This window comes from Paralichthys olivaceus, chromosome 16, assembly GCF_024713975.1.
Source record: "Paralichthys olivaceus isolate ysfri-2021 chromosome 16, ASM2471397v2, whole genome shotgun sequence".
NCBI classification, from domain to species: Eukaryota; Metazoa; Chordata; class Actinopteri; order Pleuronectiformes; family Paralichthyidae; genus Paralichthys; species Paralichthys olivaceus.
In genome coordinates, this window is record NC_091108.1 from 9687820 (window position 1) to 9713143 (window position 25324).

At 42.0% G+C, this 25324-nt stretch overlaps 1 protein-coding gene and 1 long non-coding RNA gene across 2 annotated transcripts in view; one reads left to right on the forward strand and one right to left on the reverse strand.

Annotated features, from left to right (window-relative positions):
• LOC138405077 (uncharacterized) overlaps window positions 1-25324 on the reverse strand; it is a 65448-nt gene that overhangs the window by 11038 nt on the left and 29086 nt on the right. The window lies entirely within an intron of this gene.
• cdh2 (cadherin 2, type 1, N-cadherin (neuronal)) overlaps window positions 5215-25324 on the forward strand; it is a 60470-nt gene continuing 40360 nt past the window's right edge. Inside the window, exons 1-2 of the mRNA XM_069511140.1 lie at window positions 5215-5551; window positions 7266-7374. Of these exons, the coding sequence (XP_069367241.1) occupies window positions 5492-5551; window positions 7266-7374 (169 nt within the window). The 5' untranslated portion in view covers window positions 5215-5491. The remainder of the gene's footprint in view (window positions 5552-7265; window positions 7375-25324) is intronic.

The following is a 25324-nucleotide window of genomic DNA, read 5'->3' on the forward strand; positions in this document are numbered from 1 at the left end:
AACAAAACTTTTCACTTGAGCCTTGAAAGCTCAGATAACAACACCATAGCCATTTATTATTTTCTCATTCGGTGCGGGAGAGAGGAACAGAAACTTCTTCAGTTCTTTTCTCTTATTGTGTTGTCAGAGTCATAGCAATTTGTATGCTAAATATTTTAACTCATGGTGCGGCTTTATTTATTGTGCGTTTCTGCCACTGTGGTGCAGACAGAAATATTTCAACAGCTACCAGATGTATTGTCAGAAAATTTTCTGTAGACATTCATGTCTCCCTCAAAATAAAGTGTAATCAGTTGATAGTCCCTGACCTTCTATGTAGGGCCAACATTAGGTCAGACCTTTTATTTGTCTCATGTATTTTGGGTTTATGATCAAATATGTGCAAACCTCATGACATTTTATTAACCAACTTTATGTTTTATAGTAATTACCAAATGTTAGCATGCGAACAAGCTATACTTCAATTGTGTAATTGTACATTTGAACAACTGACTACATACAAAGATGGACAATGTACACTTCTTCCTACTATTCAGAAATTAAGCCAAAATATCCCAGATATGAACACTTCCATTGTGCACTGAAAACTCCTCTTGGAGCCAGGGCCTGTGCATTAGCGATCAGGGGGTGGAGCTGTGCTATGGATGTCCTGCTGATAAACATGCCGAACCAAACACGAGTCTCGTTTGTCAATCATGATGTTTCACCCTGGCTTTGTAGTTTGGTCCATGTCCCATCCAATTACATGGAGAAGGCAGGCTTTATGACATGTTAGCATATTAACATTTAGCATTTAGCTTAAAGCACCGCTCAGAACAGCCTCACAGAGTCATGACCTACACTTAGTCCTGTGAAACGGTAGCTATACTTGATCCAATCAAATAAGCCCCAATAAGCTGCTTTGTTCAGAACAAAATCAGTGATTTTTGAATTCTTATTTATAAAGTTTTGAACCTATGAACACCTTTTGAATGTGGTTTGTTTTTTTACAGGGTGCCAGGTGATCAATAAATAATTAACACAACTGCCTTCTTGCACACATGTGCCATCACAAATCAATAGCCACACTTTTATTGCATCATGAACTAAAGATGCTTTCTTCTCTCCTTGGCTTGTTCTGGAGTTCAACACAATTTGCCTTAATCAGGCAATCAATCACTGTTAGTGTGCCACACCAGCACACAGCAGGCAGATGTGGCCCCAACTCCAAACCCTAAATTGGTGCAGACACACAGTTGTGTGAGCCCTGCCACACAGCAGACATTGCCAGAGCTGCAGCCAGAGCTTGCAAAGAGCATTTTGCCATTATTTGTTGACAAGGGGGTGGCACCAATCTGCTCCACTGACATGTCTTTTCACAAGAAATTACAGAGAAAGCGCTCAGTGGAAGCGTCCTTGCATGTTTTCATTATTGTTTGTCTCTCTGCATACAATACAATATAATCAGATCCCCTTTAAGGTTACACATTTTCAATATTTTATGTCTTCAACATGCCGGTCAATATATTTATGGAATATGGTATTCTGTGACCTCCAGCCCTCCAACAACTTCAAGCATAGAGATGCACATCAAACGTATGTGTGCACCTTAATACATGCACAACTCTATTTGGCTCCATTGTTCACATGATATAAAAGACTGAATGAGCCGATTTGGCATGAGTAGAGAATAATCAGAGCACTACTGTGGTCCTTTGAGATCCTTTATTGAATGCATCACAATGAAGCTTGATTGGAATTGATAATGGCTTTGAGGACTAGGTTGCTCCTTTCCACTGACTAATTTGTTCCAAAGCAACCTTTGACATGAGAGGGATTGGCAATGACAGGCTAATTAGCCAACTGTTGAGAATGGTCAACATATGTGTGTTTATACCAGAAGAGAAAATGATCTCCCTTGATAATTGAATGTTAAGGCTCTGTGTCGTTTCAAAAAATACCATCTCTATCAATTTACATATTGGCAGTGAATAAAGATTCAACAGGAAGAGGCTGTGTGAATGTGAGTCACTGAATATCGCCCTTTGTGCAGAAATAACTGAGCTTTGCATTACAGTACATGGGAGCAGAGGCTGAACTGTATGATATTCCTGTATCAACACAAAGTCAGCATGAAGAAGTGCCGCGGATGTGAAAGTGCTGCTGACCTGGTCCATTTTTCTTCCAGTGCCATCAAGGCCACCGCGCTGCAATGCTCCACGCCGCATCCAATTGTGCCGAGTTAAAGGTGTGGAATCGAGGGCTCGTCCAGGCCAAGAGCCCTCGGACACCTGCACTTATGTGAGTCAACTGCAGTGTCAGCAGCGAAACCGACATGCATCATACAGCAGCCTCACACACTCGCCTGCAAAACAACGTTATCTGTCTACACAGACAGTGCAGCCCTGAGAATACATTAACCACAGACAGCAGGGCGCCCTTGATGGCAAATCCCTCCTCTGATTCCACATTTTAGACCATGCCAAATTCAGGTATATGCTGCACACGGAGTTCTCGGGTGTATCAGATTGGTCTTATGAATCATGCAACATGATATTGTTTGATTGAATGCACTAAGTCCAAATTGGATTCCCTCTGACGGCTCCTCCTCTCCCCTGCCTGGACCAGTACTGATGAAAGATAACCGCCTCTGCATTAATCAAAGAGATGGAGAATTTTGATCCCACTCTCATTTAGATTAGATTACATATATTTAATAATTTGCACAAAATGTGGTATCAATTATCAGCAGGTCATTCAGTTTGATCCCGTGCAATATTCTGCCACAGCAAACAAAAGAAACGCACATTGAATCTGACTGCCTCTGGTTAAAAACATGATTTTGCCACGTTTCTTTGTAACTGGCTGTGGATGGGTAACCATGATCAGCAGAGATTTCGTTAATGGGCTTATCTTAACTTTGTTGCACTTCCTTTTTTCCTCTTTTGTTTGCTTTCATTTCCATCAGAGAGAAAATCTAATTATTTTAAAACATGGATGATCAGGCGTGCTAATCAATGACAAGAGTGTGAAGTGACATGAGTCACTTTTTGCGAGAAGCGAGCGCTATTCAGCCCTCATGTCCTGTGCGTATGTGTGTGTAGACTGTAAGTGGGATGTGATAGTGCTTACTGTTTGTTTAGGATTACAACACACTCTCAGGGGCGGATGGTTTGATTTGTAGTAGGAGGGGAGCAGCATTGCTCCCATCACATACTTGCCTGCACCTCAAAACGCCAATAACTTGAAAAACAACGGATTGCCCAGAGGAGGTGAACCAAAAGTCAGCCCCTGTTTATTATTTGGAGATGGAATATGTTTTTTTATTTTCATCTACCAGACTGAAATATCTCTGTATCACCGTTACAATCTATTCCATAGAGCCATCCCTTGATAGTTAATTAGGTGTCAGCAGCCCAACCGAGGTAATTTAACCTTCATCAGCCTGTATCACATGAGAAGATAATGTAAGGGAATTATTCATTGCATATTTTAATGGGACACGAAAAAAGCTTTACTTACAAACTCTGGGCTTAAGTGAAGATGAATGAATGGAATACAGAATTTAAAACTCCATAGTGATCCAGCCTTTTCTGAAACAGTGAGCTTATGAAGTAACGATAATGACTGTAAGGGTGAAACACTCACACATGCAGATTTAGCACCGAAACATTGACAATTAATAATCCTTAGGATCAAACAGGCGGTAAACAGCAATTATCTGAGGGCAAAGTGATCAGAATCTCCCAGCCAATGATCAATAGAGTCTGAGCTCTTCACACAAGTCGAGAGACAACTGGCTGAATCTCCAATTACTTGACACCCGGAACATTTGATAAGCAGTTTTCTCAGTGGAGTCTGGTGCCAATAATCCGAGAATTAAAATGTGGGAAAAAACAAAAGATCAGAGATGTAGATACAACACAACTTCCAGTTGAACTTCAAAATATGACACTAAAATACTAACATTCTCCAGCAGTTGTAAATAAACTACATGGAAAATTATGACAAGATTCATGTATTGTAAGATAATCACATAGCCAAGAGGAATGTCTGTTTTGATCATTTGTCTTTGTGTTTCTGTCAGTCTCATTTAAATATAATGTGCATGAGTAAGTGAAACCAGACAGTGAGCAAATAAACGATGACCTCAAACAAACTGACCTTAGGATGTAGAAAACTACTGTAGGGCATTGTTGTAACCAGAGCTGATAAGACATGTTCCTCCACAGCGAGGAAGTAACGCCCTTTTCAGTTTGAGTGGAAAGATAGTTACAGTTTAAATGGGAGTCATGTTGTTATTGGATTGTACGGTTATTATACAGTTTTGATCAGGAGTTTTGCATATTACTATGTTTAAGAGTGACGAGAAAATAATTGAATCAATAAAGTTAAAAGAACAAATCAAAGATAATATATGTATACACAATAACTCTATTGGGTTCAGGTCAGGTGAAGCAAAAAAAAACTGAATGCCTGTCGGGTTTGAGTCTGTTAGTTCGGTCTCTAACTTGATAGGGTTCAATCCATGTATTCAGATTTCATTATAAATATTCAAACTTTCACTCCAAATATCCAAAATCGAATCTATATATACAGATGTTTTATATATAATGAATATTTAAATATATATAGAATGCAAGTTTTAATCTGAATATATAGATTGAAAGTTTTGAAATTTGGAATAAACCTTGATATATATATAATTAATATTTTACTGTATGAAATGGAAGTTTGAGTATTTAATTCCATATAATCAGACATGTATCTGTATATTCACATTTACTTCCATATATTCTGACTGTCCATTTATATCTTTAAAGATTCACTCTATTTATTAATTCATGAATTCAATCCATATATTCAGATTTCATCTTATATATAAGATATATATATATTCAAGATGCAATTCCATATATTATAAAATTCATTCAATACATTAAAGTTCATACACATAACTTCCTAGATGGAATACCACCATGTGTACACACACACACACACATATATTTGTGTTTATATATAAACACAGTAATACATACACACACGCATATATAGATATAAGTATGTGTATAACATACTTGGTGAACATAAGGACCGTGTGTGAATAACATGATGCTGTATGTGGGATGCTGTTAACACGGGGGAACACGCCGGTGGTGAAGTTGTCCGTGTGGCCGGTAGGGAGAGACAGTGAGACGGGCGGTTTATAGTCTGTAGTCCGGGGCTCCGGTTGTTTTTGTGTGGGACTGGATGGGAGGGAGCAGCAGCCTCAGTACCAGGCACAGCTCTGCTCTCCCTCACTGCTGCTGACTGGAGCTGGATAGACTCACCGAGGAGGAGGCTGCCACCACCACCACCGTCACCACCGTCACCGCTGCTGCTGCCGCCGCCTTTGTCGCACAGGGGACGCTTCCCGAGCCGCGAGGATATTCTTCCCTTTTCCATCATTTTTTCCTTTTTCGAGAAGGCACACGGATTTCGGAGTGGGGAATTAGCAGAGACGGCCGCACCGATGTACCCACGACACGAGGGCAGCGGGCTGCTTGTGCTGGCGGTCTTAGCCGGACTGCAGGTAACGCTACCATCCGAGCGGTGCTTCGTACGGCGGAGTTACACCGGACAGTTCCCCGGTGCTGGGTGTTTTATTTCCCCCGCGTGTGTTTGAGGTGCGAGCCCGGTGGAGCGGCCGCAGCCTCCCAGACAGGCACTTTGCACGGCGTGCGGCTCGTTAATAAGACGCCGCTTTGTGCGTTGGACGACCGCTCAGATCAGAAAGTAGGTCCTGCGCGACTAGCTAACGGTCCCCATGTTTTTAAACCCAACGCCCACGAGATGCTGCGCTGGTAAAAACACAAAACAACAAAAAGAAAAACGACGCACAATCTTTACGCGAATAATTTGAATTTAGCGAATTTGCTGTAGCTATTGAAGTGGGGCCCGCGCTGTGAGCAGGATGTGTTTAGTTTCATATTTATGTAGATTGCTGCAGCGTGTCCCTGCGCCCCCTGATTAATCCCCTCTCCTGGTGAAATCACGTCATGTATGAGCAACAATGAAAAGTACAACATGCTGTGAATTATTATGGTGGCGCGGGTTATATAAGTACATTCAAGCTAGCTGCGATGGGATGATGATTGTTGTCCAACTCTGACGACGTGAGGGTGCAATGTGCTGGGAACAATTTATTTTTCATGACTATGGAGCCACTTTGTCCAAACTGAGTCCCCCCCCCCCCCCAGCTGCAGAGAGAAGCAGATAATCCTGTTTTCTGGTGTTTGTTGAAAACCTTTTTGTTTTAAATGCAAAAAAAACTAGATATAATTCTACTGTACATCCTGGTTGCTATTGTTGTAACGTGCAAGAACCCCAGCTTCCCCCCTCCTCATGAGCCCTTCTTCTTCTTCTTCTTCTCTTCCCCTCACAGCATTTTCCATTTAAATTTCCATGATTAAGAATGGCAAGTGGCACGGCTACCCACAATGCTCTTTTTTCAGCAGGGACTCCTCTCCTCTCCTTTTGCATTCTTCGGAGAGCAGTGCATGTAGAGGAGCCGGGGCCGGTGGCGTCTGTTCCTCAGAGCCGAATCAATGCTGAGGCTGTGTGATGGAGTATATTTGGATATTCGTGGACATCAGAGTTATGCCTCAGTTATGCTCCATCTGTGATTTCTCACGATGATGGTTTTCTCTCTCTCTCTCTCTCTGGCTAGATTCATGCTTTAAGGAAACACCAGCCCCAGTCATTTACAGATCATCTTTTCTCTCTCTCTCTACAACATCCCCTTTATTCTGTAAATCTTTTGGGTTGACACTTGAAGCAGTTCTCCCTTTATATGGATAGCAGTCATGGCCTCGCATTTTCTTAAGATGTCAGCATTTCTAGTTTACTCAGACATTCACACATAGGTGTTTATTCCCACAACAGTGGGTCGTTAGCATTTACTGTTTATTCCCTTGTTCCTGCACTTCAAAGTGGAGTGTTTGTCCAGAGTGGTGTGTTGATCAGCGGCCCACAGTGGTTCTAACCCAGCCCTGTGCCTGGGCCCCTCCGGGGGGACAAATGGGGCTTGTTCTTGCCTAGCCATGCTTTTTGGCTAATGCTTAACCCTTTTGGCCTCATTATCCTAATTGCAGTCCCCGCTATAAAAACAACAGATGCTTTTGTGCAACTGCGAGGACTTAAGAACGCGACCAAGAGGTTTTGGAGGCAACAGAGTGCATTTTTGAAGGTTGATTTATGACTCATTGTTGAACCCCCCCTTTCTCCCCCTCTCCCCACCATCACAGATTGCAGCGGAGGGCAGGGGCACCACACCATGCAGCCCTGGCTTCTCTGAAGATGTATACAAGGTTGTGGTGCCAGATATCACAGAGAAAGGACAGCCCCTTTTCAACGGTGAGTGTGGAATATTTCCAGTGCTGCTGCGTGGTGGATTTTTGTTGCGTCTGCGTTTGATTGACTGCCTGAGTGTGTGTCGGCATGTGCATCAGTTGCGTGTGTGCTCGCCTGCATGTGTTACATTCGAGGGAGGAACAGAACAAGCCTGACATATTTAAACAATTAGCTTCGGTGTAGTTGTGTGGCAAAGCAAGTCGTGTAGTTTGCCTTGTAAACCAGCTCAAATGTGGTTCAAATTTATTTAGCTCCTTCCTGTTTTGCTTACATGCTGTTTTTTCCTCTTTTCTTTCAAAGCAGAAACAAACATAGACAGATTGTTCCAAAATAAAGCTCAATCTTACATTGTTGCTAAACAGTTTTTGGTTTTCATAATTTGCATTTTGTTGAGATAAATGTTCATCGCTGACTTTGTCTATTAAAAGTGTAAAAACATAGTTGATTGCCGAGGGGATGCTTCTTGTTGCAATTAATTAAAATCAGTTGCACACAGATTTAAATACGGACACAACGTAAATCAAGCAAATAACAAAGCTATTAATTAACCAAGCCTAGTGCTGCTTTGAATAATTTCCTGTACCATACGTACCAATACGATTATGTATTTGTCTTATATAAGATCACATCAGGCAGTAAATATCTGGCCTAGTACTTGAAACACTCATGCTAGAATCAGCTATGCCCAGTTTCAGTGTTACACAGCTAAGCCCAGTCAGTGGCAGTAATAACAGCAACTTGAGTATCTTTCAAAAGGTTTACTATAGCAGTAACACTTCTGTCAGAAACCTGACTACAGTAGCTGTCTTTTTCTAACATACTGTATAACCTAGTGCAAACAGGAAAGTGAAAAATAATGATATTTTGCAGTAGTCCTTGACACTGCAGCAGGCATGACCAACACTGCCTCCTCGTAGCTGAATCTTGGCAAAAGGAGGATTCAGCCCTCTTGGAATGGTATGCAGTGCCTACAGACGGCAATAAAAACTGGAATATATCACCATTGTGCCAGTAGAGAGGTTAGAGCCTTTAGGTCGTTTAGACCAGAAAACATTCTCACTTGTGTTGGATTTCACAGTGTGCGCCTAAAACTTACATGCTGCCGTTGGTGTGAGTCAGAGAGGTGGAGGGGGGAGGTGGCAATGACAAGAGAGGAGAGAGAGTGCTTAGATGGGTGGGTACAGCTTTCACTGGGCTTTACCTTGTGCACAAGTTTCTGTTTGATCCTGCAGGTGATGGATTTCCCTCTGCTGGCTTGTGGATGAGCCGTGACCGGGGGTAATCAGGTTCCCTTTTGTTTGCCCCCTCCCCCCTTCTCTGCACTACCCCCTGTCTCTTCTTTTCTCTACCTTCCCCTCCCCCCCGGTGAGCTGTTGCTCTGTGGAGATTTCCTTGACAGAGAGGGGCACTCCTGTGTCATTGTAATGCAGCGGGGCTCGGCAGTGTGGGATGATGTTAATGAAACTGCATTCTCTAATGAAAAGCTCCTGTGGCATGTTTTGAAAGACAAAGCCCCCACATTGTGGAGAGAGTGGCCTAAGTTTTTCAGCTATGCTTTCACTGTGCCAGGGAAGAATATTGTCTTTGACAGGGATTCTCCTGTAGCTGCATGTAGCGGGCTAATATTCTTTTTCATTAACTCACTCAATTGTTCCGTTAAACTGTGAATTCAGTTATTAGAAATACCTGAAAGTCTGACCATGTCAGAACAGAGCAGCTCTGCTAAACCATGTTATAAATAACCAAGAAACTAATGCTGGTATGCATTAACTTCTCCTCAAATGATTGGTGTGTGTTGACCGTTGTCTGTTGGACTAGTTTATTTGAAATAAGATCTGCCTGATTTTTAGTGTAATGATATCACTAGATTGTGTAAGGTGTGCGTAATAAGATTCCAATGCTCATATTGTATTGCTTTTGACCCCTGATGTGCATGAGATGCAGCAGGGGTGAGCTGTTACATACTGTATCTTTGTCTCATCTAATTGCAGTCTCTTCCTTGCTATTGATTGAGAATACACATCCTGAGGCTTGCAAAACCTGGAAATGATGACAGGTTACATGCAAACAGCTGGCATTGTATGCACTAATTTAAAGACATCCTGTGGATTAGATGGCGCTTACTGTGGCCAGTTAACCGTTAACATAGTCATTCGATTTTGAGATTTAATCACATTCCTTGGGGGGCGTATACCGGACTTTTTAACTGTTGACTGGCCAAGTGATGCCCCATTGATTTACAATAGATTTGTTAAAATGCATTTCTTCCATGTTGTTTGGCGGAGCAGCTCAGAGAAAAGCGAGGAAGGGCAATTATAGCTTGATGAGAACTCCTCTCCAATGATCCATTGAAGGGAGGTTACACTCATTGTTTGCAGATGCTAAACCACATCAGGAAAAGAGGGTTACATTGTCTGTCCTCTAGGGTCCATATGACCTTGCTTTTAAGGTTGCAATATTTGCTCTGCCTGATACAGAGTGAGGTGGAACAACCACACATTGTTATTCATTATCAGACCTTTGCGCAGATGATAGCACTCTTTAAACATTTGTCCCGCATTTCCTCTTATCTCGTTTGGTTGCTTGATAAAGTCTCTTGTTTTAATAAATTTAATTTAATTTCAGGTGGGCTGCAGCTGCGGGTGGTTTGCCCCTGGGTGTCTAATGGAATTCTGGTGGCTTTAGAGAGCTGACACACATTGTGCAGTTCTTGTCCTCCAGATGAGGCCTTTAAAGCAGGGTTGCAAAGTGAGTCAGTCAGAGCATTATTCAGCAGAGGTTTCCCTCCCTAAAAACTGGGTTAATGAAAAGCCCAAAAGCCTAATTGGGCTTAATACACCCTCTCATGCTGCTGTTCTTCCATCCCTCCCCCTAACCATCTATTGTGCTTTCATTTTTTCTTTCTTCCACCCGTCCTCCCTGTGTTTTACTTCTCCCGACAATTACGTGAGCTCTGCTGATGAAAGAGATGCATGTTTATAGTCTGCTTTAGCCTTCACTCAAGTGCTTTGAATGCGAGTGTGTCAAGAGGGTCTAGTGCGTTGGCTCCATAGAAGCGTTGGGGGGAGGGATTTACAGTTGACCAGATTAATAATGCGATTGAACAGGAACTCAAAAGCTCACTGAGGCTAAATCTTTAGACTTTTCTGTTAATCTTTCATTAGGTATAATTACTTCTATTTCCTGTGCTTGCTTAAGACAAACATTTTAAACAAACCAAATTTCTCCCCTTGACAAGAAAAACATGTTCTTGAAATCCAAAACTTTGCTGAACCCGTTTTTTTGCTGATCCGGTTCTCTGCGCTCTGTTAAGATTCTGATGGCCCTGGGTACAGCTGGGGCCACTCATATGTGTTTAAGGGGCCCCAATGTTTGGTGAGACGTGACCCTGCTCGACCCTCTCCTGTAAACCAGGCCAAGTGCTCAGAAGCGTACTCAACCTCTTTTCCTGCTCTCAGATTGGAAACTAGACCAGTGGGGGTTTTCCTTGTGAGGTAGATGAATGGAAGACCAGCCAAAGAGGTCCTGACCCCTCACCAGGGAGGCCACAAATGCATGGCACCCATACCTCATGTTGTTCTGACCTACAGAATCATTCATCATGCACTTTGGGGAAGCCAAATTTCACAAACCCAGATTTTTAGATAGTCTGCAGAGTAAGTTTCTTCATAATTTTCTTCCAACAAGATAATTGACGGTAAATAACCATTATGGCCTTTGTGGTACGAACCACAGACTGTGAGGGATTATCCCTGGAACAGACGTACAGTTTTATGTCTTTGGTTTATTGATATAATCAGCGGTAACTCTGGGAAATAGTTTGAAAAATAGTATTTGCGGAAGCCCACAGTGTCAGAAAAAGAGTGTCTGCTGTGGAGATCTCTGTGTTTGAGGTAGACGATGTCTGCACTGATGTCTGTGCCAGCGCTGAATAATTCAGTAGTCAAACATGACTTTCTTAATATTCAAATCCCCTGCTTGAGATGAGATCCATAAGAGCAGAGGAGCCATCATGCAGCAGATGAGAAGAATGAAGCGCAATATGACACACTGTGAAAGTCTTCCTTTTTAATAGTATATGTGCTTGCACATTTTTACATATTCTTTTTGTCATCGTGGGACATCAAGAGCAACCCCATGACCACCCTTCTCCTTTAGTTGGGGTTCAAACCCCAGCTCTCCTTCATTTCTTCATGCTAAGGCTGCAGTTTCATTTTAAGTTTGTTCATAAGAGGCAGTCCATGGCCCTACCCCCACCCCTTTTTTCTCCTTTTTTTTCTGGAAGTGGATCAATAAATCCAGGGTCTTTGTTTGCAGTGATCAATATGTTGTAATGAAGGCTGCGCTCCAATTCCCAGTGAAAGCGTCACTGGCTGACTGGGCTTGAATTTGTTTTATACTTTATTGTTATCAGCCTGCATACATTTGTTTTCATCTTCCGTTACTTTGTCTTTTTCTTCTTCTCTTTTTTTTCCTGGGAGCGCCGTGGCCTAGATAACCACCACATATTGTGACAACAGATTGAATCTTGGCAGTATGTGGTTTTGGAAAGTAACTTTTGATGCAGTTTGCCGATATAACTTGGAAGCAGAGTAAGGGTGAGCCATTCGCAAGGAGATCACAGCTTTATCGGTGTCCCAACACTAAATCATAAAAATGAAATAATAATAATGTAAGCATATTAGACCAAGTGCACCCATTTGTGGCTAATTTGTGGGTGTGCTTTCGGAGTCTGCAGGGTAGCATGACAGGATAGGGCATCTTTTATTTATGTATAACCTTTTTTTAGGCTCCAAGCTTTTAACTACACCGAAGCAGGAAGGAATGTACTTGTGCATATGCCTAAATGTAGATTAAGCATTTTGTAGAGGACTGACGTTGTCCGGCTGCTTCTCATCACCTCTGTTCATATCACTCTTATCAGCTACAGGCCCTGCCCTCCTCTTGGCACCTTCCTGCATGCCTCTGACACAGGGCAGTTAGTGTGTGTGGGGGGTGTTTGCCCTTGCAATATAATAAGATTGTTGTACCCAGACAGCTCTTGGTGGTGCTGGTGGTGGACAAATGCGCGGACAGCTCCTGGTAACAAGCTTGTTTGTCCAGATGTTGAGGCCTACTCTATTAAAGGTTCAGTGTGTAAGATTTAGTGACATCTAGTGGTGAAGTTGCATGTTGCAGCTGAAAAGGGTAAAGAAAACAACAAATTCGTACAATTTAGCTGAATCACACCAGTGAAAACATCACAAGGATTATTTTTCATTAAATTTCTCTCAATTCATCTCTTTCACCTGAATCTTACACACTAGACCTTTAAAAAAAAACATGTTAGACCATGCTATATTATTATTATTTGTCTCTCAAAAGGTCGTGTGTAACTTAATGTGCCTTATCAAAATGTCATTGTCTATTATTCTGCACAGTGACTGGATACATATTTGAAAAGAAGACCGTTCACTGTATTGCTCCTTCAGAGTCATGTGAAGGTTAGCTGGATTTTATAGGTTATTTGGTCACACATCACACCTGGACCCTTCCATTCTCAACACCATAAGGTTTTAAAAATTGAGGTGTGCTTCCATTTGAAAGACTGTCAAACGAGAAAAGATTTATTTATCCATGTTAAACCATCATTCCCCAGTCGGTTGTAATACAGAGGGAGGCCAGAATCATTGCACCGCACACTTGCTATTGATGTGTTTAATTTAATGCGGCGAACACCCAGAAAGTGAATAAGATGACCCTGCTATATAATGAGGCCATGTATAAATAGCCATATTGACCTGACTTTTCTGCATATATGCCTCCACCATATAACTAGGCTAGGCTTATTTTTCACAAGTGAAATGCTAGAACCAGAACGGGAAGGAAAATGCCAGCTTGCACCTAGAAGACAATACATCAGCAATATGGAGTGAATTGTTTACTTTTCAAGGGACTGATTTGTGGATTTAAGTGCCATTTTTCTTCAGAGGGACGGCCTGTTTTTTTTTGTTAGAGCAAACAGCTCTATATCTCTTTCACAGATCCTGTCTGACAAAGAAAGGACTGTTTGCAGTGTCGCCTCAGTTGTTTTGTCGAACACAGTCGTTTTTTTTTGCCCAGTTTTACCATAATAATAAAAAAAAAAATCATGTTAAGCTTGATGAGACTTGTACGGTGTTTCACACTGACAGTTATGTGAAGGGAAGTCACTCCTCTTCCCCTGCTACTTTCTCTGAGCTTTTGTTCGTAAGGCAATACATTCAGCTTTGTTGCTTTTAGACAAGGGAGCATTCACTGACGTCCCAGCAGTAAATTCATCAGCGTTACCTGTCTCACGTAGCTGCAAGCGACAGACAGCAGGCAGACATTGTGTCTTTGTGAGCAGGGTCAAACAGGGAAGGTAATACTCAGATGAATATATTAATGAGAGTTTGAGCAAATGTAAGAAATTATAGGAGCCGTACAAGCGGGGTGTTTAGCCTTTATCTGCATGCAAGTGACACACATAGCTCACATTTTCAAACCTCATGCTGTGTTCAGGAGGACACATGAATTGGCACACTATGATTTATCTGACAACAAAAGAGAAATTTGAAGCAGGGACACGTTAATTGACCCAGATACTGTAACCATGTTCACAAAGGCCAATATCCTGCCTGGGAAGAGACATCTACCTCCTGCGGGCCAAGCCAACTATTGTGTTCGACAGAGGCTTCAATTTCAACGCAGCAGCTCTTCTCTGGCCACTAGCCTCTGATAAGTGGCTCGCTTGTATCTTGTGACATTCTCCATGCATCCTCCCTTTTTTACACGGCCCTCCCTTTATCACCTCCACCACTCTTCATCCCTATAGTAATCCCCTCCCCCTCTGCCACCCGTTAGCTTTAAGCTGGAGGAGCTCCCTTTGCTCTGCATTATGATTGATGTGCCTTAATTGAGTAAAGCAAGGGCAGTACTGAAGCATTTAGTGCTTTATTCTACAACAGAGGTTGTTTCTCAGACTGATCCTGATTGCTCCGTGGCTTCGGTGAGGCGTGCAATTTCAGTGTTCTTAGTAATATTTTTGATAGATGGCTATCAGAGGTTTTGTGAAGCATGTGTTTTTTTGATAGTTCCTCGCGACACGATTTTTTTCTTGCTAACTTGTGTTCTGTGTGTCTGCGCCTGTTGGTGTTAGATATGAATAAAGTATTCCCATTCACTATTGATTGATGATATCATTCCAGGGACCTCTGGGATAATGGTTATTTCTTTTTTTTTTGCTTGTCTTACAAAATAAAGAGCATCATTACTTTTATTTATGGCAAAGATTGGTGATATTGCCCCTACCCTATCCCAAAGTGTTGGCTCATCAGATAACCATGCGTGGCCCACTGTAACACTAGTCTCAAGTGATCTACTGTTACCAGGCCTTGCTGACACCAGTGTCTGCAATCACCACATGGATATTATGATTGACCTCCAGCAATTACTAGTCTCCATTTGAGCGCACACTATGGCAGTAAGCAACATATCGCTCTGCAGCCTGTGTAGACTGAGTTTATTTTATCTCTTCCTCTGTCGATATTTACTGAGGCATTAAAGAGCATGCAGCATGTTGCCACTTTATTTCCTGTTGCACTGCCTGCTCAGCAGGACAGGGGTCGGAGGGAGGTAGATTTCTCCAACTTTTGTGTTTGGCAAATATGCACCGGTGAGGTGGCTAAGAAAAAGCCATGTGGCCTAACACTTTATATATATTGTGACATATGGCAGACCAGTCTGATTATGTTTTGAATTTCTCTTGTTTGCTAAAGTACTTTCAGTCTCAAGTTGTGAGGACACAGAAGGTTTTCTTGTCGGTTCTTATAGTGGCTCAACAAAAGCTTTCAGAACACATACGTGCCTGTAAGACTCCAACACAAACCCTGCAACACTATTTATACTTAGCAAATATTTTTATTAACCAAGCAGAAGTAAGAGCAACATAAGCATCCCAATAGACTCTTGCCACCTGTCAAATGTGAGCTAGATATCATCTGCTTTTTTTAAATGTCAAGTTTCCAACTCCTGAATAAAATATCTCCTCTTTTTTCCCCTGCTCCGTGTTTAACTTTTTTTTCGTCTCTCTCTCTCTCCCTCTCTCTCTCTCTCTCGCCATTTCATTGTGGGTAACAAGAATCTGCCTGTGTGAAGCTGTGAGCCGGGAGCAGGTGTCCATTAGAGCTGCACGATTAATTGTATTAAAATCAATATTTACATTTATAACTCTGAAAGCTCATTCCTATGACAAACAAAAAGCACATGGCAAGCAAATTACTGTTGCAATATTAGAAGTTAACAGCACAAATCTATTAAAAATGAGTAACCGACAAGGTCTATGAAAATGGAAAAAAAAAAAAAGTTTGCAATGTTACAGAAAGTAACAGATCTGGACCAAAATTTAATGACTTCTTCCTTGGGTCATGCCTCACACCCTGACAAATTTCATGAAAATTGGTGGAGTAGTTTGTGTGTAATCCAGCTAACAAACAAACACACAGATGAAAACAACTCCCTGGCGGAGTTAATAAAGCGAATACATTTTATTTGGTAAACCGAAAGAATTGCCGCAGCCCTGTTTATTGATCTTTGTGTTTTCTCTCATAACTCTATGCACGCACATGCTCGACAACCGTAACACTGGTTTCCAAATGCTGCATCTCATCCACCTTTTCATCTGATTCCAACTGAGTGCAATACACTCAATCTTATAAGGTCCTGTGTCAGCCCTTCACTCTCACACTAAGTGTTCCAAGCACCGTGACCTTTGTAGAAGATAAGCTTCCTTTGGCTGACTTAAAGAGTTTGGAATAACGGCCCTAACCATTAATTTATGGCGTTGCTAACCATATGAGGGCTATGAGCCAAGGTTATTGACCTTTCATGCCTGTCACTAGTGATAGAGGGAGCCAGACCCAGACCCAGGAGGAAAATGAATTGGGCTTATTAAGGAGCTGGGCTATGAGTCAAACCAAGGGGGCAACTTTATTCTCTAGTTTTCTCTTTCATTTAAATCATTACTTTATATTAATATATTTTGACCAATTGTCTGCTGTTAAAGTGGAAACTGAGAGCACATATACAGCAGTAGTTATACTCTGCATCATAATGCTCCTGTGAATGTGAAGAAATATGATGTGTGAACTGCTTGAAGGATTAACACCTCGGAGCACAGAACGCATTACAGCAGCACATCTTGAACCGAGGTCATCATTATCAGATGAAGGATTTTGTAGATTCAGAATCACTTAATGAAAATTTTTTTCTTCCTGTAAATGCAATTTGAACTTCTAGGCAGACACCACAGTTTTATTTCAGTCACAAATCTTTTTGTCTCTGCGGATCTTAGGATTTACTTGTACATTTTCTCGAAGGCTGAACAGGCCTGAAAACGGTTTGATTAAAACAAAGCATGTAAAGAATGCTGGACGGACTGCGGAGAAACAGATCCATGGATAGAGAAGATTGAGGACATGTTATTTCAGCCCCCCGTCCTTCCTCGGAACTCCCTCCCAGTTAAAAACCTGGTGGGAGGCAAGGGGAGGCATGCATTTATATTGGATCAACATGCTATGATGTTATTTTTCCAGCTCCACTGCTTGTGTTTATAATCATACGCAGTCCCTTATGGGGTTCAGCTAAAGCCTTTTTTATTGACTCTGGAGAAGCTTATCTGTGCCTGATGCATTGTTTGTACATAGGAGCACAATCACATCCCCGTGGAAATAAGCAATAGATTAAAAAAAACCTGAAATGTGTTTTTGTTATTAGATGACATTCAGAGTGAGGTCCGGCTTAAAGGACATTTTTAATACTGTACATTTGTTCCATTTATACATTTACCTCTGCTACTATGTGGGCTAAGCTATAACCTCATTTACATTGCTAGAACAGAGACTGAATCACTGATGATGCTTCAGCCATCCTCCTTAGTATTAATTTAGAGACGCTTGTTGAATTTTTCAAGTGTTTGTGTATTTGCAACCACATAGCCAGAGGATGAGGTAGAAAAAAAAGACTAATGCATGCGGATTTTGTGCACTTGAGTGTTCTGTTTGTAAATGCAGTGCATACTTGTGTGTTGGGGGAACTTATTTACCTGCTCAGATGGACTACTTCTTTAAAAAATCTTTGCCTGAGGGTACCAGGGGCTTTTCATGTAAGAGGGCTATTTTGGACCTGAATAGCTCCATATCGCAGAAGCTTATACCTTGAGCAGGGACTGTTGTCAAGTGGGTGCCAGCTGAAGGAAAAGACATGCACTTACGGTCACACTACAGCTAAATATGATCATCAGTCCAAATCTGGAGTTCACACATAGGTTAGCTTTAAAAGCGGATGACCACCAAATACCGAAAAAGTAAAGTGACGGCTTGGAAGATTGCAGCTGATTTTTTGCGAGCATTTATTCGAAATCTGAACTTTGTAGTGAAACTGCATTGGACAGCTGCGATGCATGCCAACATCTCAAGTTTAGCCCGTCCTTTTTTTACACATCACTCCCTCCTCTTGAAGGTGTGATCTCTCTCTTTGGTGCCAGTTACTCATACAGAGATGAGATGAGATGCAACATCCTCACATTTTCAACCCAGACACTGACTTTCCACTGCAGTTGCTCACACCGTGGGTCATTTTGTGCTCTGAGACCAAACGATGCAGCACTTTACACCAGGCACTTCCCTTAGAGTTGCTAAATTTGTCTGGAGGAAGAGGATATGAAATCACTGTCGGTTTATAGCTGTGCAATGGGGAAAAAAAATCTCACCTTCGGTTGTTTGAGTAATCAAGTCAAGCTTCATGGAAACACTATATTTGGTCTGTGCTAGCGTTGCTGTGGTTACTTGTGTTTATACTCCCCACGCTCTGCTCCGATTAAGTGAATAATAATTTGAAATTCCTGTCAGTGGTTGAGAGAGCTGTCAATCATTAACAGTCAGTGTGAGGAACAGGGCCGGCCCCCTGGACTATTAATCATTAGAGGTTGAGTTGACTGAGAAATGTTTCGACACCAAGTCAGTTTTAATGGGGAATTAGCTGTCATTCGTCCCTGAGACATTTTGAGATTAAACATTTTGATAGATTTCATTTAGAATAAATGAACTAATAGATTAATGTTAGAAATCCCACGGAAGTGATCAAAGAACCTATTCAGCCGAGAGCGTATGTTGCGGATGGCTGTCCGAGAACATAAACCATCAGGTTGACATGGGGATATTACTTCAGTATTCAGTGTTTGTTTAAAGCAGCCGCCCCACCCCCATTACGCACACACTCACATGTACAGACCTTGACTTTTAAAGGGGATCGTATCAGATAAATAGGGGAAAAAACAACTGTGGTGAACCCGCTTGAATGTTTCCCCTCTGTCCCACCAAGAATGTGTTGTCTAGGAGAGACGGATTCAAAAAAACACAACTGAGGCTTTGTTCTACGTTTACCAGGCGTATTCTGTTCAGAGTGACCTACAGTGGGCAACACTGGCACACATTGTTCTCTTAAATCTGTTGAAATATTGGGTAGTTGATTGCAAGAGAATATTTATTAATGAGCTTTAACCCTCCGAACCCCCTGCAGTTTATGGATATTATTTGCTCTTGTCACTTTTTTTTCTTTTTTACCTGATGTGGGCTCATTTTTCACAGCAATATGAAGTCCTGCAACTCTGTGGCCCTACATTCTATAGATACCGAGGCATTTCCCCATATAATTTACAATGTGAGAATGAAAGATACTCAAGTGTCCTTGCATTGATCTTTACAGGAGGGTTGGTGTCACCTGAATCAATCATGGTGTCTCAGTTTTACAAAGCAGCAAATTATTTTGTGGTGTTAACAAAATGTGATATAGTAAACGGTTTACTTTTGTAAAAAATGTAAATCTTAAATTTATCTAAATATCACAACTTCAAGCTTAGATTTATTAAATTTTTTCCTTCAGGAGCGTCTGTCACTCATGATTTGTTCAAGGATCACAGGAAAGTTGAAAATCATCTCTTTTAATGGTTTCTGGCAAAGATTAATGGAGTAATATTGGCAATGTATTATTTTTAGCCCACCAGCAGGTTTTTGGGTTAAGAGGATTAATGCTGCATGTTAATTTTATTTTTAACAGCCAAGATTTAGGATTTAGTTTTTTTATTGACATAAAAACAATCAAACACCAGTTTGGATGTATAATGAATTCATAATTATTAAGAGATCTGTACTTTTCAGTAATTGTTTAATGATACAAGATGAAATAACAAAATCGTTTTTAATTTTTTAGACTTTAGACTTCAGCCGTACCAATTTTTTTTAATGGTGTGGAATCCAGAAGCTTATTATCTGGTTACATTAATGTCCTGAGAGAGGAGGGCGACAAATCATTCCATTATGCCGATGATTCATCCACATTTTTCTGCACCACGTACAACTATAATGAGCACATTCTCACAGAAAAACAGAGAGGCTGTTGTTGCTTTTAATGGCAGGCAAACTAACAACTAAAGCCCCCTCATGCTGAGCACCTTATGAACACGGCTGTTGCAGGCATTAAAAGGCGTGCCTTTGTGTCTGTGTGTGTGTGTGTAGGTGTTGGACCCTGCTGACAGCTGGAACAGCGTTCTTTAAAACTTGGCCACAGACAGTAGAGTGTCTCGCCTCCCCTCAGCCTAATGTCTGATCCAAGGCCTTCATTTATTGGTGCGCTTGGAAAATGCAATTGCACCACCATTGATTTGTGTCTATTTGAAATAGGGCGGTCCAGACCCTGGGCGCATGCATAAGTGGGAGTTTTTTTTTCTTTCTTCTTTTTACTCTCTCTCCATTTTCAGTCCTATCTCTCTCTTTCTCTCTCCCCCTCCCCTTCTTGCGAGTCCATTCTCAGCGTGCTGCACAGGCGAGGAGATGTTTCCTTAGCCGCTTATCATGCCTTCCACCAGACCACCGAGGGGTCTAAGCACGTGCACATAGGCAGCTGTGCACCACTGTTAGACTCCACTCTGTGCAGGATAAGTGGGGATTGGCATGTTCTCTGCCTGTCGGAGCAGTTTCATCTGCTCAACAGTGCGACAGCTGGGCAGAGCTTTTTCACTCCTCCCATATGAGAGAGAGAGAGAGAGAGAGAGACGGACAGAAATGAGACATAAAGAGACAGAATGAGAGGAGGGACATGGTGGGGTAGCCACAGCTTCCTCACTGCGGCTTGGAGCAAAGCAAATGTTGGTGCATGTGTTATGAGTTAGCGCAGACATAACTGTTTTAAAGAGTGTGGCTGGCTCATCTACTTTCTTCCTTTACTCTTTATGGTGTAAACACTGAGCAGTAATGGGAGGAAGGGCATAAGAAGAGTAATTTATGTGTGGAGGAGAAGCCTGAGATGAGCCCTCCCTCCGGGATTAATGGGAGTCTCTGTCTCTGTTCACAGGAAATATGAAAGGCCCTTTGTTGGTAAAGAGCTTGCTGCTGCCAGCAAATAACTACCCCCTGTAATATCGAAAATCCCCCAACCTCTAAATTCATTGCCTCCTCAGCTGCTCATCCTTCACCCTTCTTTTTTTCTTGAAGATGATGTGTTTTCTGTCAAAGTTGCTCACTTATGATTCTACGTCGTGCCTGCTGTACAGACGCCCAGGAGACACTGGCTGGCATTGTTAGTATTCACTTTCACTGCCAAATATCCGGCCATTGGGCGAGCAGAGGGAAGACTGGGAGAGATAGCGATGTACAGGTGGTGATTCATAGTTTCACCTTTGATACCACGTTCAGTCTCTTTCCCCTCTCCTGTTTTCTGTCTGCAGTGCTTAATGCCAAGCGTCCCTGCCTCCTCAGGCCATGGATAGTTAGTTTGCTGTGGTTAATGTGTGACTAGCGGGCCATGCTGGTGGTAGCGGTTTATTTTTAGCGTCAGTGCCCATGTGTGTTGGTCTGCGTGATGGCTAAGCACACCTCCTTAAGCAACGCTAAATAAAGAATGGCCTATCAGTGAGGGGAAAATGACTGTTACACATTACACTGGCGGTGTGTCTTTCATCAGGTCACACATTGGTCTCTTCACACCTGTGTCTCAGGACAGGAGGGTGAAAGGCTGTTGGCAGGTGTTAATTACTAAAAAAGGCTGGAAAAAAACAAGGCATGGTATTATATGTGTGTGTGTGTGTATATATATATATATATATATTATTCTTTGTAGTCTCCTCATGAGCTGATTCCTATTCAGGCTGTTAAGATTATTATTTCTGAATAGTATTTTTTTTATCCACACGGAAATAAGAGAAATTATATATTTCACAACCGATTATTCTCCTCCTTGTCTGCTTTTCATTAATATTTGTTTGCTCAAGCCATTCAATAAACCATGCAGATTCATGTGTTTCAGTTCTTTTCAGTGGTTGCAAATTCTTTTCCCTCTCATGTCCAGCTTATAAATTCACCATGGGAACATTAAAAAATCTCATTTACTTGCACATTGCTGGGATGAGAAACGGTTTACAGGAATATCTCTGACACACCTGAATAAATCTAGACTGAATGTGTGAGGAAATAGTGGCTGAAACATGTTTTTTTTAACCTAAAAATAACAAAAACGTTTTGAGCTGTCTGTGATAGTTTCAGCCGTGTTTGCTTTCCCTGCCTCAGGAGTAGCACAGAGAGAGGAGTGAATCTGTTGGCTTCCATTGACTTCCTCGGGCTGTCTCCAATGGATTTGACATGGATAACGTGGTTGTGTTTGTAATGAAAGGGGGAGGGGATTTAATAAAAGCAGTCGACCCCCAACTGAAAAAAAGGAGGGACGAGTAAAGGAATGAAGAACCTAAATGAAGAGGGTTCAACTTGGCAAAAGCCAAGGGGTTGTCATGGGCAACTAAAACGCCTCCTTGTAACCTGCCCCCCCTCTCTTTTTACCCTTTTACAGCTCACATGCAGGCATATAGTGGGACTGAATATGAGCCCGACATTGAAAGGATGAAATGAAATACACTCATTGGACGTCTGCCTTATAAATGATTTATAATTGAGTTTTCCCGGGCTCTGCATGGAGTGTAGATAGAGTAGCACTTTAATTTGCTTCATAGTTTCATGTTATTCTATGCTTTAATTGTAATACTGAGGACGCCATTCATTTGTTTAATTTACTAGACTGGGAACTGATGGCTGGGCTGGCATGGTAGGGGGGAATTTAATGGCCATCCTCTGGAAAGGATAAGGCTTATTAGGTCTGATGGGCCTCCTGTCTCACATAACCTAATGTGGCCATGATAGACAGAAGATTCTTGGTTTGGATCCATTGAAACTACAAATCGAAGCATATTCCCAGGCCCTGGACTTCGTAATTGTCCATTAAGGGCCGTGCCTCTAGATGGAAGGGCCAGATGTCCCTGATGTGGCTGAGGGTCCAATGCGGGCTCTTGAGGCAGCATGCAGTTAAAGAGAGGAGAAGCATGGCTGGACGTTGCCCCTCATTAAAGTGACCTGCTCTCTGCTAACAGACCCATAAAGAAACCCTCTAATGTTTCTAACAGAGAAGCTCCACAATTTACCCACAATTCCACTGCCGTAAAAAAAAGGAAATGGGATTCCGTATGAATTCGCCACTGTCGTAGCTCATGGCACCAGCTGTCTGTCCGTGTTTAAATCTAACCCTTGGGCGCCACTCCCTCTCACTTCGGTGTGTTCCATATGTTCCATTGATCTTAAAAGCTCGGCTCCCACTGGTCTACTTGAGCAGGAGACCTTAGCCTGATTGAGTGGGACATATGCAAGGACAACATCAAACATTTCAGTATTTGGTGTAAGATCACATGACCCTAGTGATGTTATCCTGATTGATTTATGATGCAAATAGGCTTTCTCATATTACCGCTCGCCTCATTTCTCATCCCTATCCCCTTCGCTCTTAGTAAATACACGCAAATTTGCAATTTAGTTCCGTGAAACTGGTTGTCATGAAATGGTAATTTAATTTACTGCAGGCACAATGTCAGGGATGGTGTGTCAGTGTCATACTGTACATGCATGGCAGCACCCATCCCTCTCTGTACACCCTATCTCTTGTTTGTGTTTGGGCTGTAAACCCCCATGCACAGCTGCCACCAGGGCATGTCTGCGGGGGGAGTTCTATAATGCCGATGACCTCCTAATGTGAATTCCAGTGAGGCAGAAAGGCAAATGTTTGTGCTTCCAGGTCCTCCTGGTATCCTGGGTCGCTACAGCTGTCATGTTATCCCCTTCCTGCAAAGACCTTCGAGCTCCGAATGCAACACAATATCTGCTGGCATCCCAGCTGCAGACGCTTTAAGAAATCTGCTTGTATTTTGACAGAAGCCTGCATACTTAATCATTAGGCTTCCGGCACAATAGCCCTCTTTGAGGCTTAAGTCCCAACTGGAAAACAACAACTGTAGTTTTCAAGAAAGGAATCCGATTTAATGACCTCATAACGCCATGCTCTCCCATTAGTGCTGAATGCTTTTTGTAGGAACTTAACGTCTTTAGATAATACACACTCTGAATGTTGTTCAGGGTAAAACTCTCTGCTTAGCTACACTTGGTGAGTGTGCAGGAACCATCCCTTCCACCATGTTTTTAATTGTATCACTTTCTTTTTTCGAGACATGTTATGGCCTTGTTTGTATGCTGGTCATAATGGGAACCAGAGGAAATCTTATTTACACTAGCTGGGTTTAGGAGTGTTGGCCAGCACAATGGAAAGTGTCCCCTCTTTGCTAGTCTGCAGGGACTACACTGAGCTCTGTTTCTGATGGATGGGTCTTTTAATGCGACAGCTGAAAGAAGCCCCACAGTTTCTGCCATAGACCTGGATACAATAAAACAGCTACCAGTAGAGCTTGGTTTTTAACCCCCTCCCCTTCCTCTTTGTTTCACAATGGTTTTTTCTGCCTTATTGTGTTCCCTTCTTTTCTCCTACACAGCTCTCCTTACAGCTAAAAACATTTGAAAACTGATATGCAACAAACCGTTTCAGGTTACAGTGCAGGCAGCGAGATACTTTTGAAACTTGATGAATAACGGGATGTAGTGGAGGTGCGGGCATAGTGATGGAGGAACACAACACCAAGGGAGGAGCCACTCGCCCCTTTACTGCTAGGCTAAAAGCTCTGAGCTCCTACCCATTGTGAGTCCTCGCTCTAAGGGATTTGTGATGGAGATGATCTTTGACCCTTCTACGCCCACAGTATGTAAATGAGTGTGCAAAAGACAGGAATGATATAATTATTTTCCTACACACACTGATTTTTATGAGATGAAGTCAATGTGACATATACTTCAGTTGTAAAGCTGTCTTTTTTTTTGCATATGAACCCAAAATTTCCCTTGTTTTTACAAAACTAATGCTTCTCTCTCCTGTGTATGTGTTTGCTGCCAAACACCCAGTGTCCTGAAATATAGGGAGGTGGACCTGTTGTCACTGAACTGAGCCATATGTTGTCATGGCAGTGGTTGGGAGGGTAACCAAATCCCACCCTCTCCCTCCCAAATGCTGTTATTGTCCCTGTGCACAAAGGGTGGGGGGATGTGTAACACTAGATTGAGCAACATGCTGAGGTTCATGGACAACGCCCTTTCCCAGACTGTATCTCAGTGTATCAACTGACTATTTCTGGTCAAACAAGTGTTGCATTTCCCACCTGAGACACAAACTGGGAAAATGCCGTTTTTCCTGTGTGAATGGTGCAAGAGGAGTTCTCTGACTTGCTCCCAAATTCTGGATTCTGTTTGCTTTGGTATGAATCAGAGGAACACTGATTATCATGCCATTATTGCATTGCAGTATGTTTGCTTTTGTAAGCGGCAAATTAACATTAGTTCCTGCAGGTTATAGATAGATACTTTATTGATCCCGAGGGAAATTTAGGAATATATATATATATATATTGATGAGAACATCTATTCATTACAGTCAAAGATTAAACTAAACTGACAAATATTTCTTATGTAAAATGTAAATATAA